The following is a 16,162-nucleotide window of genomic DNA, read 5'->3' on the forward strand; positions in this document are numbered from 1 at the left end:
TTGAATAGCAGGTTTTTCTAAATAATATTTCGCTTCTATTATAGATATATTTTTAATCTATATTTTTATATTTTTAACTATCTTTTTATCTCACATACATCATATCACAAAAAATGTTACAGTAATTATTACAAATAACATTTCAAATAATACTCTATCCAAACAAACATCTTCCACCAGTAGCGAACTGTTTAGAAGTGTTTTTGACTTTTTCCCTATCATTCTTGTATCAGAAGATGCAGCCTCCAACTGTCTTGGGCCTGAATTTGATGTTTTGTACATACGGGCTTTTTCTTTGGCTGATTGGGCAATAGACTGATGCATTCATTTCTTACCTTTTTTATTGAAAAAAAAAAGGATAAAAAAAAAAGGAAAAGGCAAAAATCATCCACTGGTTCTCGCTCCTTTTCCCTCTTCTCCTTCGCTTTCCTTCAGTAATTAACCAAGAAAGACGTTCACAAATTTCAATCGATGTCCCAAAGATCACAACATTCGATTTACTTTCACTACAAAAACCAGAATGATTGAAATGAGATGATTATGGTGAAAACACCCATCTCCTCTTGTGACTTTGTGAGTTTTTAGCCATTGAATTTGTTTCTTTGTTGTTTTATATTGACTACATATTGGTTGTTTGGTTCCTAACGCTTGTTGCCATTTTGTAGAAAAACGTTGGGAGATTTTCTGACTCTCAAGTTGGCTTAGCACTGATTTTCGATTTTTGGAGTCTACTAGGTGAAACCAAAGCTATAAGTGGGAAATCATAGGTGCAAAGTATCTACTTTCATTTCCCTTTGAATGACTCCTATCCTGATCTCCCAAACAATACATCTGGAGGTCATTAATTTTAATACCCATTCTTGTCCCTCATACCCATTTACCTGACACCCCCAAAATTTGCTTCCCAACTAATCCCTATTACAACCCTAAATTTAAGTTGAACCGTGTGTTGCTTGATGCGAGAGCAAGCATATAACAACTTTAACCCTGATCCAATCGTACAATCAAAATTTAGATCGCTATGAGTTTGTTGCTGGAACCTATGTTTTCAGATTTGGATTGGATATCGACTCGACCAAACTCAGATATCAGGAGTCAATGAATTCTTACACAAGATTGTTATGTGTTCCTAGTAGTGTTCCTTAGCTAGAACTTTAAGCAATTGATCGATGGTCAGGTAGCATTATATCATCATCCAGTTGACCTCTTCAAGATTTAAACACATTACTTGTTGCCCTCTCAAAGAAAAAAAAAAAAAAGAAACTGTGGATTGTTGCAGGTCCTCCTATTAATAGACAAGCATCAGATACATTTGATACATTCACAGCCACCTACCATACGTGAATTGACTCCCAACCCCAGATCCCAGGTTAGGCACCTCAAATAAGAGAAGATAAGAAGCATCAAACATGTTCATCACTCTTTAAAAACACCCATTTGTACTTAATACAAGGCGTGGGCACGCCTTGGAACAAAAAGCCTTCTACTCCAGAATTTTACCTCTAATCCAAAATAAAACGGCACAGAACATACCCACGACCTATAAGAAAGATTTTCTGTCAATAGGAACCTAAAACAATCTGAACTTGAACACACAAAAACATGAAGTAAAACACAAAAATTGAAACTCTTGGATTGCCTTCCAAGTAGCGCCTCTATTTAACGTCTGTGGCCAGACCAAAAGTATTTTAACAAATTAATTAGACCCGGGGTTGAGCAACTGGACCTCCTCCACAGTGCCAATTTCTGAAACATCTATAAACGGTTTGAGACGATGACCGTTAACTTTAAAACTTTTGTTAGTCTCAAAACTTCTAATTTCGACTGCACAATTGGAAAAAATGTTGACAATAACATAAGGTCCAATCCTTCGGAACCGCAACTTACCTGACATGAATTTCAATCGAGAGTTGAACAGAAGTACTTTTTGCCCTATCGAGAATCGCTTATTACGCAATAGTTTATCATGGATGGATTTTGTGCGTTCTTTGTAAAGTTGGGCATTATCGTAAGCCTCCAAGTGGATTTCTTCCAACTCTTGAAGTTTGGGTTTCCTTTTCTTGCCATATCTATCCGCGTTCAAATTACACTACTTAACTGCCCAAAACGCACGATACTCAATTGCAACAGGTAAATTACACATCTTACCATAAACCAACCGGTAGGGAGACATTCCGATTGGTATTTTATATGCCGTGCGATAGGCCCACAAGGCATCATCCAATCGGGTGCTCCAATTCTTGCGATTTGGGTTGACTGTTTTCTCCAAAATACTTTTAATCTCACGATTAGGGACTCAGCTTGCCCGTTGGTCTGTGGGTGGTAGGTAGTATCCACTCAATGGTGAACTCCATACTTACGCATCAGTGCTTCAATGGTGCGATTGCAGAAATGAGTACCTTGGTCACTGATGATTGCTCTAAGCACACCAAACCTACTAAAAATGTTGGATTTAAGAAACCCTGCAACAACTCGTGAATCATTAGTTCGTGTAACCTTTGTTTCTACCCATTTCGACATATAGTCTACGGCTAACAGGATATAAAGAAAATCAAAAGAACTGAAAAACGGTCCCATGAAATCCATACTCCAGACATAAAAAATTTCACAAAATAACATAGGAACCTGAGGCATTTCATCCTGGTGAGCAAAACGCCCAAACTTTTGGCATTTTTCACATCTCTTACAGAACAAGTAAGTATCACGAAACAAGGTTTGCCAATAAAAGTTACAATCAAGTATTTTTCGAGTAATTTTTTTAGGACTAAAGTGACCACCACAGGCATAACTATGACAATGAGTAAGTATAGAATGAATTTCTCCATTTGAAACACATCGACGAATGATCTGGTTCGAACCTATTTTTCACAAATAGGGATCATCCCAAATATAATATCGAGAGTCCTGTATTATTTTATTCTTCTTATTCTTACTCATACCACTTGAAAATTTGTGACTTACCAGAAAGTTAACAATATCAGTATACCAAGATTCCTCACCTCTAAGCTGAAATAAGTGTTCGTCTGGGAATACCTCGGATATGGGCACTCCCTCTTCTTCTCGAATCAATCGGTTCAAATGGTCTGCCATTGAATTATCCGTCCCTTTTCGATCCTTGATCTCCCAGTCATATTCTTGCAGTAGGAGTATCCAATGAATGAATCTTGATTTGGACTCCTTTTTTGTCAAAAGGTATTTTAAGCTTGCATGATCAGAGAAAACTGTTACTTTCGATCCCAACAAATACGATCAAAATTTTTCAAAAGCAAAAACAATAGCTAAAAACTCCTTCTCGATGGTGGTGTAGTTGCATTGAGCTGGCGACAACGTTTTTGACGCATAGTAAATGACATGGCTACAGTTCCCATTTCTCTAATCGAGTACAACTCCTACCGCATATTGACTGGCATCACACATAAGTTCGAACGATATGCTTCAATTCGGAGGTTGAATGATCGGTGTCATGGTTAACATGCTCTTTCGTGTATCGAAGGACACTTTACACGCATCTTCAAAATCAAATGGTGCCTCCTTTTGAAGTAGTCGGGACAATGGTTGTACAATTCGAGGGAAATCCTTGATGAATCATCTGTAGAAACCTGCATGGCCAAAAAAACTACGAATCTCCTTGATATTAGTGGGGTAAGGCAAGCTAGTAATAAAATCAACCTTTGCTTTATCGATTTCGATACCCCTAGACGAAACAACATGACCCAAAACTATACCTTCCTTAACCATAAAATGACATTTTTCATAATTAAGAACCAAATTTGTTTAAATGCACCGCTGTAAAACTTTGGTTAAATGATGTAAGCATTGATCAAATGAATCACCGTAGGCTGTGAAATCATCCATGAATATTTCAATGCAATTTTCAGTCACGTCAGAAAAAATACTCATCATGCATCTTTGAAATGTTTCAGGAGCATTACACAACCCAAAAGGCATACGGCGGTAAGCAAAAGTGCCAAACGGGCAAGTGAAAGTGGTTTTGTGCTGGTTCTCTTGGGCAACAGTGATTTGATAATACCCAGAGTAGCCATCAAGGAAGCAAAAGAAACACTTACCTGCCAATCTCTCGAGCATCTCATCGATGAACAGTAATGAAAAATGATATTTTCTTGTGACCGCATTCAATTTCTTGAAGTCAATATACATTCTCCACCCATTTTGAAGTCTCATTGGCACCAACTCATTCTTCTCATTCCGCACAAGTGTCATGCCGGTTTTTTTAGTGACAACATGCACTGAACTTACCCACTCACTATCGGAGATAGGAAAAATAATTCCTAATTCCAATAGCTTGAGAATCTCCTTCATTACCACCTCTTTCATGGCTGAATTAAGCTTCCTCTAATATTCCCTCATTGGTTTTGCATCCGACTCAAGTAGATTATGATACATGCAAACGGATGAATTTATACCTTTGATATCTGTCAACGTCCATCCAATTGCAGGTTTAAACTCTCGCAACACTCGTCAGAGTTTTTTTTTCTTGTACTGCCGTCAGATCACTCACAATGATGACCGGCAGAGTGTTATGATCTCCTAGATAAACATACTTCAAGTGCTTTGGCAATTCCTTCAATTCAACTCTGGTGCCTGTTCAACAGAGGGTAAAATTCTCTCATTAGAAATAAACAATGATAAAAATGCGTCTACTGACCTGTCAGGAAATGCAGGAAGTGAATGTAGTGACATAATTACTTCTACAGTATCCTCATCATCCACGCTTTCCACCTCTTCATTCATCTTGCTCTGTTGTAACATAAATTTCAGCTTGTCCGCCATAAGATTCTGCTCAAAATGATCTTGCACAATGGAATTAGTGACACAAAAATATTAATAGACTCAGTATCATCTAGGTATTTCATAGCATCAAAAATGTTAAAAGTAATTGTCTTCCCGTCAAATTCTACAGACAGGGTACCTTCATGTACATCTATCTTTATTCTAGCAGTACTCATGAATGATCTATCCAGAAGAAGTACAGCTGAATTAACTGAGGTATCATCATTCATGTCAACAATATAGAAGTCAGTTGGAAAGATAAACTCATTAACTTTTACTAAGACGTCTTCAACTACACCCTCAGAATAAACATTTGACCTATCAGTTAGTTGAATTACTACCCTTGTCTCTTTTAGAGGTTCTAAATTTAAGGTCCTAAATATTGACAGAGGTATAATGTTAATAGATGCTTCTAGATCAAGCATACCTCTTTCTATCCTCTTCTAGCCTATGATGCATGGTATCTGAACATATCTGGATCTTTGCATTTTTGCGGTAACTTTCTTTGAAGGACTGCTAATACATTTTCACCGACCTTTATTTTGTCTTGAACATTCAACTTGTTTCGGTTAGTGCACAGCCCCTTCAGAAACTTTGCATATTTTGGTAATTGCCGAATCGCATCAAGCAAAGGGATGTTGATTTTCACTTTCCTAAAGGTGTCCAAGATCTCCTTCACTGAGTCCTCTTTTTTGGCTTTAGCCAACCTGCCAGGAAACGGAGAGTTAATGTCAAAGGTTTTAGGAACATCTGGCGGGGTGCTTACTTTTTCCTTCTCAAGCTCCCCGGATACTTGGTCATCCTTCACTCCTGCTGCTTCTGATTTTGAGAACTGCACCTTCTTGCCACTTCGTAGAAGCATTGTACTTGCGTTCTCCTTTGGATTGGGAATTACTTGAGATGGTAACTTTCCTTTACCATTTTCAAGGTTACTCATTGAAGACGCTAGTTGTGACATTTGCGCTTCCAAATTTCGAATGCTGGCGCGAGTCTCTTATTGAAATCTCTGTGAGTCCTACTGCATTTGACATGTGCTATTGACTAGTGATTTGACCATATCTTCAAGGGACACCCCTGAATTAGACGCGAATGGTTGCTGTACTGGTGGTCTCTGCTGGAATGGTCGTTGGAAACTCGAGGGTTTTGGAGCATAGTTGAAGTTGGGGTGGTTCCGCCATTGTCTGTGGGCGCATATGGGTCATTCCTCCTTTGGGGTGGTCCAGGCAGACCTCCCATGGTGCTGGCTTGCTCGTGAGAGTCTTCTTGAAGGGTCGGGCACATATCAGTCGCATGTTCAGGGGCAGCACTTATCCCGCATGCTTTAGCTGCATGTAAATGCCCTACTGCCATCTGACGAACCAGAGCAGTTAGTTAAGTTAATTTATTCGCGAGGTCAGAATGATTCACCTCATTAACCCTTCTAGTCACTCACTTTGATCTGACTCCAAACTGTTGAGAGTTCTCAGCCATGTTAGAGATCAGCCGTTTGGCTTTATCTGTTGTCTTATTTACTAAAGTACCGCCACTCGCTGCATCTACCATGCTTCTATCCATGGGTAGCAGTCCCTCGTAAAAGTACTGGATCAACAGTTGGTCAGGGATCTGAAGGTGTGGGTAATTAGCACACAGCTGGTTGAATCGCTCCCAATATTCGTAGAGAATTTCTTCATTGGTCTGCCTACACTCCACATATCTCCTTTCTGATGTTGGCGGCTCTAGAAGCTGGGAAGAACTTCTCAAGGAACTGTCGTTTCAGTCCCTACCAAGTAATGATGGACCCCAATGGCAAGTAGAACAACCAGTCCTTAGCCTTGTCTGCTAAGGAAATGGAGAACGTACGCAGCTTGATTTGTTCCTCCGTAACTTCCTGAGATTTCATGGTTGAACACACTACATGAAATTCTTTCAAGTGTTTGTGTGGGTTCTCTCCTGCAATACCACGAAAAGTAGGCAATAAGTGAATCAACCCAAATTTTAATTCAAAAGCCTCCTCAGTGTCAGGATACGTAATGCACAGAGGTTGTTGGTTAACGTTCGGAGTTGCAAGTTCCCTTAAAGTCCTTTGGGTTGCAATTATTTTGTTGGGTCCAGTCAAGTCTGTCTCCAGTTCAACTGATGAATCACCAAAGTCAAAATTTTGTTCAACTCCGGGGGATAGTGCCGCTGAAGCATGTTGCTTTTGCAACTTAGTCTCCTTCGTCAATCTCCTTACGATTTTCTCGATTTCTGGGTCAAACTCGAGTTTTCGTGTACTGGAAGATTGAGGCATAAATAGAGGCTAAACAAGCCTGTGCAATAAATCACTTCAAACACCAGGTCCTCGGCAATGGCGTCAAAATTTGGTGGCTGTCAAACTATCAAAAATAAAATTTATATCAAGACCTACTACCAAAACTAAACGAGTATAGTGGTGAGTAGGATCGTCTCCTCAAGAATCCGGTAGATTTATCACACAGATAATTTGGGGGTTTTAGGAGGGAAGACAAAAGCACAAATAGAGAAGCTAAGATTACTGAATTTAAAACTCACAAGCAGTGCAGTAACTAAAAAATATAATTAACAATTAATTGACACAACCTAGTCAAGGAGATAATCTCGACACCGGCTCTTGCAATTGATCATAGATAACAGGAATAATTCACACGTTCGCAAATAAATTGATTCTAGCAATTTAGCAACCGCCAAACTACCAATCTCTCCTTAATTATATAGTAGTTCAGAGACACTCTTAAACTACCCCCTTGTAAAATAGATAACCCCAAAGACGCTCGAAAGATTTAATCTATTCACAGATTTAGGAATTAGAGAGACCCAATTCTAGTTAACAAACACACATGCGGGTTTATTTAAACTAAATTAGCCATTCCTATGGCACCGATTAAACCACTTGCGAGGCGATTAAATTGTGTTGCTTGCCACTAACTTTAAGACAATCAAGTGATACGCACTCTCGTCTTAATTGGCAGTGTACTATTCAAACTATTGAACAACTGGCCACATTGATCCAAAAGATCCAAACAATAATAGGCTATTAAAATAAAGAATAATTAAATACCCACGAACGCGGAATTTAAAATAGAGCAAAATAATTAAAACGGTCTCTTGTTTTAATCATTTAATAGGCATTGTTTAATAGGCATTTAACAATGGCGCTAGTTGTTTGGATTGTTTAATAGTGCCATTTGAAATCCACCGCACCTACTCTTGCATCGCCATGGTTGTTCCCCGGGCCCGCGGGTTTGCCAAGTGGTAACCCTAACTACTCTCTATTTGCCATTGGTGCCTATACTTTGGAGTTTTTCTGTTGAATTTTATCTTCTTACTTGGGCCGCAATTGACGAACCCCTGGGATGTTTACTTGTGCTCATCGCCCCGCATTTGTAATATTTGTGGGTTTTTTATTTGGTTGTGGTGGGTCTGTGCTTTGACCCACGTGGCTTGGTGATTTCTAGTTGCTGGGTACAGATTGAGTGTTGATTGCATTTTTGGAGTATTTTGTCTGCCATTCTTTACTTTTCTTTGACAAAGTGACGCCAGTAGGGTATCCTTGTTTCTGCACTGTCATTTGTTGTTGACTGTTGACTATGGGTGCTGTCATTTGTCTCCATTTGGTGTTTTCTTGTCGGTTCTGTACCTTTGTAATTGACATCTTTGCCCCTACATGGCTCCGAAAAAAGCCACTCCATCTGAGGCATCGAGTTCCAACTCTCGTAAGAGGCGGGCTCCGATTCAACCCCCTACTAGGTCCCGATTGGGTCTTTCTAGAAGTGCTCTGTCTCCTAGGGCGTGGGGGGAACCTCTAAAGGACCTCACACCTGAGCAAAAGGAACGGTTGAGCTCCTTGGTGGTCCGTCCGTTTGCCCCATGCAAATATTTTCATCCCCCGACTCTAGACCAATTGAACATTGCTAGAAAAGTGGAGCAATTGTTCTCTGCCATTGGGTGGGAACAGTTTCTGGTTATTGACTACCCCTCGTACGAGGAGTTCTGTTATGAGTTTTATGCCACTTTCGAATTTGAGAAATCTGATTCTCTGGCATTAGATACACCGGGGGTGGTTAAATATAGGTTGCGGGGTACCCCACAGGCACATTCCATTAATGAGTTCAACCTAATCTTGGGGTTTGTGAGTGAGGACACTTTCTCCTCCGACACATCTATCAATAGTGCATGGGACTTCACCCACTCCTTTGCTAGCAATTGTATCGAGATCTGAAGGGAGTGGTCCACGGACACTCAATTCTACGATCTGAGTCAGTCCAAGACCTCCTATCTTAAGGATCCAGTGTTGAAGGTCATTCACAGGTTTCTGGCCTATAACTTCTCGGACCGGAAAGATTCCTCCGGCACTCTCGCCAAAGCTGAATTTTATTTCCTCTGGTGCATGCGTAACAAGGTCCAGGTCAACTTTGGCTGTTGGGTAGCCTCTCAGTTGCAGTCCGTCCTCCGCAAGCGCCATAAGCCCTTGATTATGGGCTCATTCATCACACACTTGGCCGTCTGCTTGGAAGTGTTTGACCTTGATAAGGACCCTAAGTAGAGGTGGCAATTTTCGATACGATTTGAAAACACGACACGAATCTAACACGAAATTAATGGGTTTGGATTGAGGTTTCGCGGATTCGAGTCAGAATCGGGTCGAAGCCGATGGACCCGAAAAGAAAACGGGTCGAATTCGGGTCAACCCGTGGGTGATCTGATATGACCCGATAACCTGTTTACGAATTAAAAATAATTTAATAAATATAAAAATTATTTTATCTAACTAAACTAAGTTATTCTTTTTTTCCAAAGACATTAATCACTTAATCCTAAATGAATTTATTTAACTTGTGTTAAGTTGAAATTATTATATTTGGATAAATAATGTATTATATTAATTTTTACTTTTATACTGTTTTAATTTATTTTATATTTGATTTGGGATAAAACCCTTTTACGATATTTTAATTTATTTTAGATTTGGTTTGGCATTATTTATTTAAATTTGTATTACTTGATTATGTAATTAGTCTTGTACGAAATTGATTTTATTAGAAATTACAGTGGTAAATTAATAAATTAAAATTAAGTTTCGGGTCATTTCGAGTCGACCCGCCAACCTGAAATTTTCGGGTTCGTGTCAGGTTTTCTGACCCGTTTCGAGTTAGCGGGTCAGGTTCAGGTCAGCGAATTTTTTGTTATACCCGGATCTCAACCCGACCCGTCAACCCAAAACGGAACCAATTGCCACCCCTAACCATAAGCTCACCGGGCTCGCGAGCTTGAGCCTTTGGACCTGCGCAGTTTGGAGCGGATGGGCGTCATTCGCAAGGTGGGGGAGGCCTATCAGCTCACACCTCCTGGAGAGGGTGTGCCCCAACCCCGAGTTCCACCTACTGCGTCCACCTCAGAGGCTGGTCAGGCAGGTCCTTCCTTCTCCGCTGCTCCATCCTCTTGGGACACCCAGTTCCATACTCTGCAGGATTCGATTCATGACTTGGGCAGTTGGGTTGAACGTCTGGATGACCGTCTCGCAGCCTTGCAGGTCCATGCTACTATTCAGACCGAAAATCTGGCGGTCTTCTTTGCTCACATTAATTTTTGGCCGCCTCATCCTCCTTCCCCTTATTGCTGTCGTGCCCTCGTTGGCCTTCAGGGAAGCTCCTATTCTTGTCTTTTTGCTGGCTGTTTTTCTTTGCTCCATTGAGGACAATGTAAATTTCTGGTGTGGGGGGAGTAGTTCTAGCTCTTTAGTCTTTAGGTTTGTTAGATAGTTTTAGCTCTTTAGGACTGTTAATAAAAAAAATGGTTAACAAAAAGATCGAAATAATCAGAAAAAGTTACAAAAAAATATATGTGATGAATTAGTTTGGCTTCAGTTGAAATGTCTAGAACTTGATGCTATGATGATAATTGCAATTACTCTACATGCATGAGCAATGATTTTATGTGGTTGAATGTCTTATCTTCTTAATAATGGAATTGAATGATGACGTTTGCAAGACTTGGCTATTAATATCCTGTTGTAAGCTGTCGAGTCAATGAGCGTTGCATTGATAGCTGTTCCATTTTCTTTCATTAAGTGATATCACACATGATTTGATTATTTTAGAACTTGCTTCGTTATGCATGTCAAGACCACATTCCTGAATTTGATGCATTAAATTGATAAGGGCACTTAGGTTAACCATTTTTTTTTACTTTCTAAAAGTCGACCCTAATCAGATCTCCCCTAGTTGACCATGGTTGAGCCTAAACCTTTTTGTTGTTTAATAGCTCATCTTGTCACTCCTAAATCCTTTGTGTTCGAACCCTCTTTATTTCTAACCCCGTGTCAAAGGAATGCCTTGATTTCCGTGCATGATGATTTTGAATTGGATTAAAAGGGGATGATTGAAGTTAGCAAGAGTGTCTATATTTCCATGTAGTTGTGCGCACTTGAAAAGGACAAAAGTAAAAAAAAGAGAAAGAGAAGAAAAGGAACACACAAAGAAAAATAAAAAGAAAAAAAAAGGGAAGAAACAAAAGAGTTTTGAAGTACTTTTATCAATATGTGTTCTGTTGAGATAAGTGGATGAAGTTCTTGGTTGTGTTTGCACTTGCTAATTTTTGAAAAATTTATAGGTATGCTTTGAAAAGATCATTGGAATGAAGAAGGCAATTGGAATTCATGCAGTGGGTCAACGGTATTGCCTTTGACATAATAAGCCTAAATTACCTATTTGATCCAATCCGTGCCTGAACACCATTACAACCCGTTTCAAGACCCTTTTGATGTTTGTATTAAATTTGGTTTTAGTGGTGACGATGTGATATATTAGCAAACATATGGTAACATCATTTTATAGTGTGGTGAGAGTGACATTTTGTGCCTCATGTCGGAGTGGTGAGTAATCATATACCATTCTATAAGAGAGAGTTAAGTCTTGAAATTTCTGAATTTGATGACATTGTTAGGAGGATGGGACACTTGAGCTCGCACGATTGAACTGCTGCACGTGTGTAGCTGTACTTGTATCTCTGAGATTTGAGATGCTTGAGGACAAGCATTGTCTTGGTGTGGGGGGATTTGATAGTGAGATAATTGTGCATTTTATTTGATGGTGTTTGGTCTTGATTTTGGCCACTTATTGTCCAGAGTAATGAGTTTCTGCTCATAATTGGTATCGGTGTCTGTTACAGGCGATAAGTGTCGAAAGTGGTGAAAAGAGGCCAATTTCCAAAAGACTATTCATTCCAGAGTGTGCCCACGTCAGAGACCGTAGAGTTACGTCCAAAAGACGGACCGCGGGACTTATCCTTGAAAGCTGCCGCTATTCTTGGGAGACGTGTTTTGAAGCTGCGTGGGATTAGGAAACATCTTCAGAGAATACCATTGGCAACAACTCAGGGAGGAAAATAAGGAAGCTATCCTTGATGGAAATAAACTCTCAATTGGCAAAAAGGAGGCGGCGGCGAAACTTTAAAGAGGACAGCAATAGACTAGGATTTGGTCGTCTTTTGTCTTTTCTCTTCTTCTTAACGTGAGTTAGACATTAGTCATTCTACTTTCTTTTCATCAACAAAATTCCATTAAAGCTTTGGATTGCGTCAACGGCATGAAGTCAGGCTAAATTCCTGTATCTAGTTGAGGAATAATCAAAACTCGGTTCACGATCAATTGTCAGATCGTTTTAATTGTTTTGCTCTATTTTAAATTTTGCATTCGTGGGTATTTAATTATTCTTTGTTTTAATATCCTATTATTGTTTGGATCTTTTGGATCAATGTGGCCAGTTGTTCAATAGTCTAAATAGTACACTGCCAATTAAGACGAGGGTGCGTATCACTTGATTGTCTTAAAATTAGTGGCAAGCGGCACAATTTAATCGCCTCGCAAGTGGTTTGTTAATCTAGTTTAAATAAACCCGCATATGTGTTTGTTAACTAGAATTGGGTCTCTCTAATTCCTAAAACTGTGAATAGATTAAATCTTTCGAGCGTTTCTGGAGTTATCTATTTTACAAGGGGGTAGTTTAAGAGCGTCTCTAGACTACCATATAATTAAGGAGAGATTGGTAGTTTGGCGGTTACTAAATTGCTAGAATCAATTTATTTGCGAACGTGTGAATTATTCCTGTTATCCATGATCAATTGCATAAGCCGGTGCCGAGATTATCTCCTTGATTAGGTTGTGTCAATTAATTGTTAATTATATTCTTTAGTTACTGCACTGCTTGTGAGTTTTAAATTCAGTAATCTTACCTCCTCTATTTGTGCTTTTGTCTTCCCTCCTAAAACCTCCAAATTATCTGTGTGTGATAAATCTACCGGCTCCCTGAGGAGACGACCCTACTCACCACTATACTCGTTCAGTTTTGGTAGTAAGTCTTGATATAAATTTTATTTTTGGTAGTTTGACAGCCACCATAGACCAATGACTTGAATATCAGAGACAGACACAACTTTCTAAAATTATATTTACAAACTCATTTGAGGTGTTTTTGAAAACATAACACGAACTTTCTTTATTTCAATGTATTTTTAGATGAATTTAGAATTTTTTTAGTATTCTAACACTTTTTTCCAAATTGATGGCTTGACAACAAGAGAAAGATAAATTATTAACAATACATTTAGAAACTAATTTGAGGTACTTTCAAGGCACAAAATGTTACTTTTTTCTAATTATAATAATTTTTTCTTTTGCATTCCCTTGTCTAGACTGATGACTTCAAAAATTGCAAAAGGTCTTTCAACCTAATTAATATGTTGTAATTCTTAAGGATTTAACTTGGTTTATTATGAAAACTAAAGGTCCACAAAAAAGTGTAATTTTGGAATATAAATATTTTATCTCTCCCAAAATGAGCTCTTAAATCATGGTATCTTTTAAAATGGGTTGATAAAGTTATAAAAAGTTGAAAATTCAGGGACATATGTGAGATTTCTTAAAGTTTAGAGGTGTCAAATGACATTGTCGTAAACCTCCGGAGAGGTTTTTGAAATTATCCCAAATATATATATATATATATATTTCATGTGACGTAATCCGTCACTTCCATTTTCTTTTTTTCTTTTTTTGCTATCTTGTGAGAAAGTAATCAAAATAATGATAAAAACGCTCTAAAAAGCATTTTGCTAGCAAATTTTCTTTTCATGTAAACACGTGGGTTTATTTAATCTTCCAAAGCAACAAAAACAATAGTTGCTTGTATTAATTCAAGATATAAATGATAGGAGTTTGATGGAACCATTTAATACGTATGAAAAAGTGTTATTGGCTTGTGAGAATAGCAAGCATTTTGAAGACATTTGTAAAACTAAATCTTCAGTACAAAGAATCGATTTCAATAATTTTGTAGAATAGACATAGGAGGTCCCTTGATTTATATATTTCATCTCCATGGTTGGGTCAATTTTGGGTTATATAAATTATATCTAAGATCTGATTTTGTCTCTTTTTTTTTCTGATTTTGCCTCTTCACTTATGTAACTCCCTGTATAGCCAGCAATAACGACATCCTTCTCTACGACAACTATCAATCATGCAATTATCAATTTCTGAAAAAACGAATTATCTACTATCAATCATGCAATTATTGGTCTTCGAATTTTTAGTTTTTGACACGACTACAACTAAAAACTTTCAATACCGGCTAATACATTTCTCTCCTACGAATACTGGCATATAACAATAGTTTTTTGGACCGTTGCTCAAATACTGTAAGATTTTATTAATAAAAATATCTATCGTTTTAAAAAAAAAAAAAAGAATACTGGCATATAACAATAGTTGTGAAGAACTCCCCCCTCCCCCCTCCTCCCCAAAAAAAATTTTTTTTGGGTGAGGGCACAATATTGTTATAATGCACTTTAAGAATATGTTGACGTCTTTTTCATATCTTTAGGTATGGATAAACTTGGAAGTCTTGCCACCTCTATATTTGACTATCAGTATAGTATTGTTAGATTTTATTTTTTTTTTAATTTCTCTTAATTGTAGAATTAGTTTTAAGAGACACTACAAACTACACACATATAGATAATAACACATAAAAATCACCAATTACCTTCAATCAGATCAGAAGAAGACCGATACTGTGGCATCCATGACATATATGCCTGTACTAAATGAGTTTTTATCGAGTTAAGCATTATTAATTCTTAAACCATTCTGAACCAGTATGTGACAAGACTAGGTGCCAAGAACATCACATAATTAATCAACATTATTGATTTCCATTTATGAAACTTGCAAGAAATTGAGCAACATGTTGAGAAGTACAAAGATTTAACATCATTGTTCATTTGGATAAATATTCATCCTGGTAAAAACCTCTGACATAGTTGTCTAAGCTGTTGTCACAAAGGAGATTATAAACTCCTTCACAACCTCACAAAGGACTTTAGTTTTGGTAGACTCAAACATGTCAATTCCATGATAACCTCCTTCAACAAAATTAGTCACCACGGGAACACCCTCGCCTTCTAACATTTTGGCAATCTCAAATTGGCGATCAAACAATGCATCATTTTCATATCCTGCCATTAAAATCTTCCATCCTAAAGCTTTAATCTGATCGAATTGTCCAGGTTTGATGCTCAAAACTGGATTAGAAAATTCATGATCTCGGTCAGCACCTACGGGCAATGAAAGTTCCCACAAGACATCAGTAACACAGGGCGGTATAAATGTGTCATTCAGAGCCCTCAACTCCGATTCTGTCCTCTTGTTGCCACCAAAAAATGCTTGGTGCAAAATCAACCCTTTAATATTCAAAGGCTTAAGATCATCAACGCATGAAGATGCACTCAAACCAACATGATAGGCAATGTTTCCCCCTGAACTGCTGCCCATGAGGAAACTGTTTGATAAATCTGCATACTTTTCCAACCATTCGTCTTGTGAATTCTTGATCCAGTGCAAAGCTTCCAAGCAATCTTCGTAGGCTGCCGGCAGCCTGTGCTCGGGAGCAAGACGATGCTCGATTGATACGACTACAAACGGGACCTCAGTAGCTAAAGCTCTATGAAAATCATCAAAACCGGTCGTGGCCACGCTTAAAATCACGAATCCTCCACTGTGAAAGTAAATCAGGAGCGGAAGTTTCCTGCCTGGGAAGGATTCAAGTGCTTCTTTCGGTAGGAATATACGGACGCCAGTGTTCTTGGATTGGTTAATGGGGACATCTTTGACAAGAAGGATAGGGCTGCCATCATAGGAGGAGACGGGTGTTTTTGGATGTTCAAATTGACGCGTCACTGAGCCGTCGGGGTTCCGGACTAAGCCCATATGGCCATAGGGATCAGCATGAGGATCAGCGAATGAAATTGCTGCAATTGGATCAGCCATAAGAGATGGGAATTTTGACTGCCTTTTGGTGTCAGCTTTGGAGCCAGCGTTCAT

The 16,162-nt window shown here is 38.6% G+C and overlaps 2 protein-coding genes across 2 annotated transcripts; both read right to left on the reverse strand.

Annotated features, from left to right (window-relative positions):
* Positions 1-4,589: 4,589 nt before the first annotated feature.
* Positions 4,590-5,749, reverse strand: LOC113780002. Its single transcript, XM_027325826.1, has 4 exons — positions 5,262-5,749; positions 4,931-5,166; positions 4,667-4,811; positions 4,590-4,602 (listed from the first exon to the last, which is right to left on the reverse strand). Exons 1-4 carry the CDS (start codon positions 5,747-5,749, stop codon positions 4,590-4,592), a joined length of 882 nt encoding a protein of 293 aa, XP_027181627.1.
* A 9,357-nt stretch (positions 5,750-15,106) lies between these two features.
* Positions 15,107-16,162, reverse strand: LOC113780003 (probable carboxylesterase 120). Its single transcript, XM_027325827.1, has one exon. It carries the CDS (start codon positions 16,160-16,162, stop codon positions 15,107-15,109), a length of 1,056 nt encoding a protein of 351 aa, XP_027181628.1.

Source organism: Coffea eugenioides, chromosome 8, assembly GCF_003713205.1.
Source record: "Coffea eugenioides isolate CCC68of chromosome 8, Ceug_1.0, whole genome shotgun sequence".
Taxonomy (NCBI): Eukaryota; Viridiplantae; Streptophyta; class Magnoliopsida; order Gentianales; family Rubiaceae; genus Coffea; species Coffea eugenioides.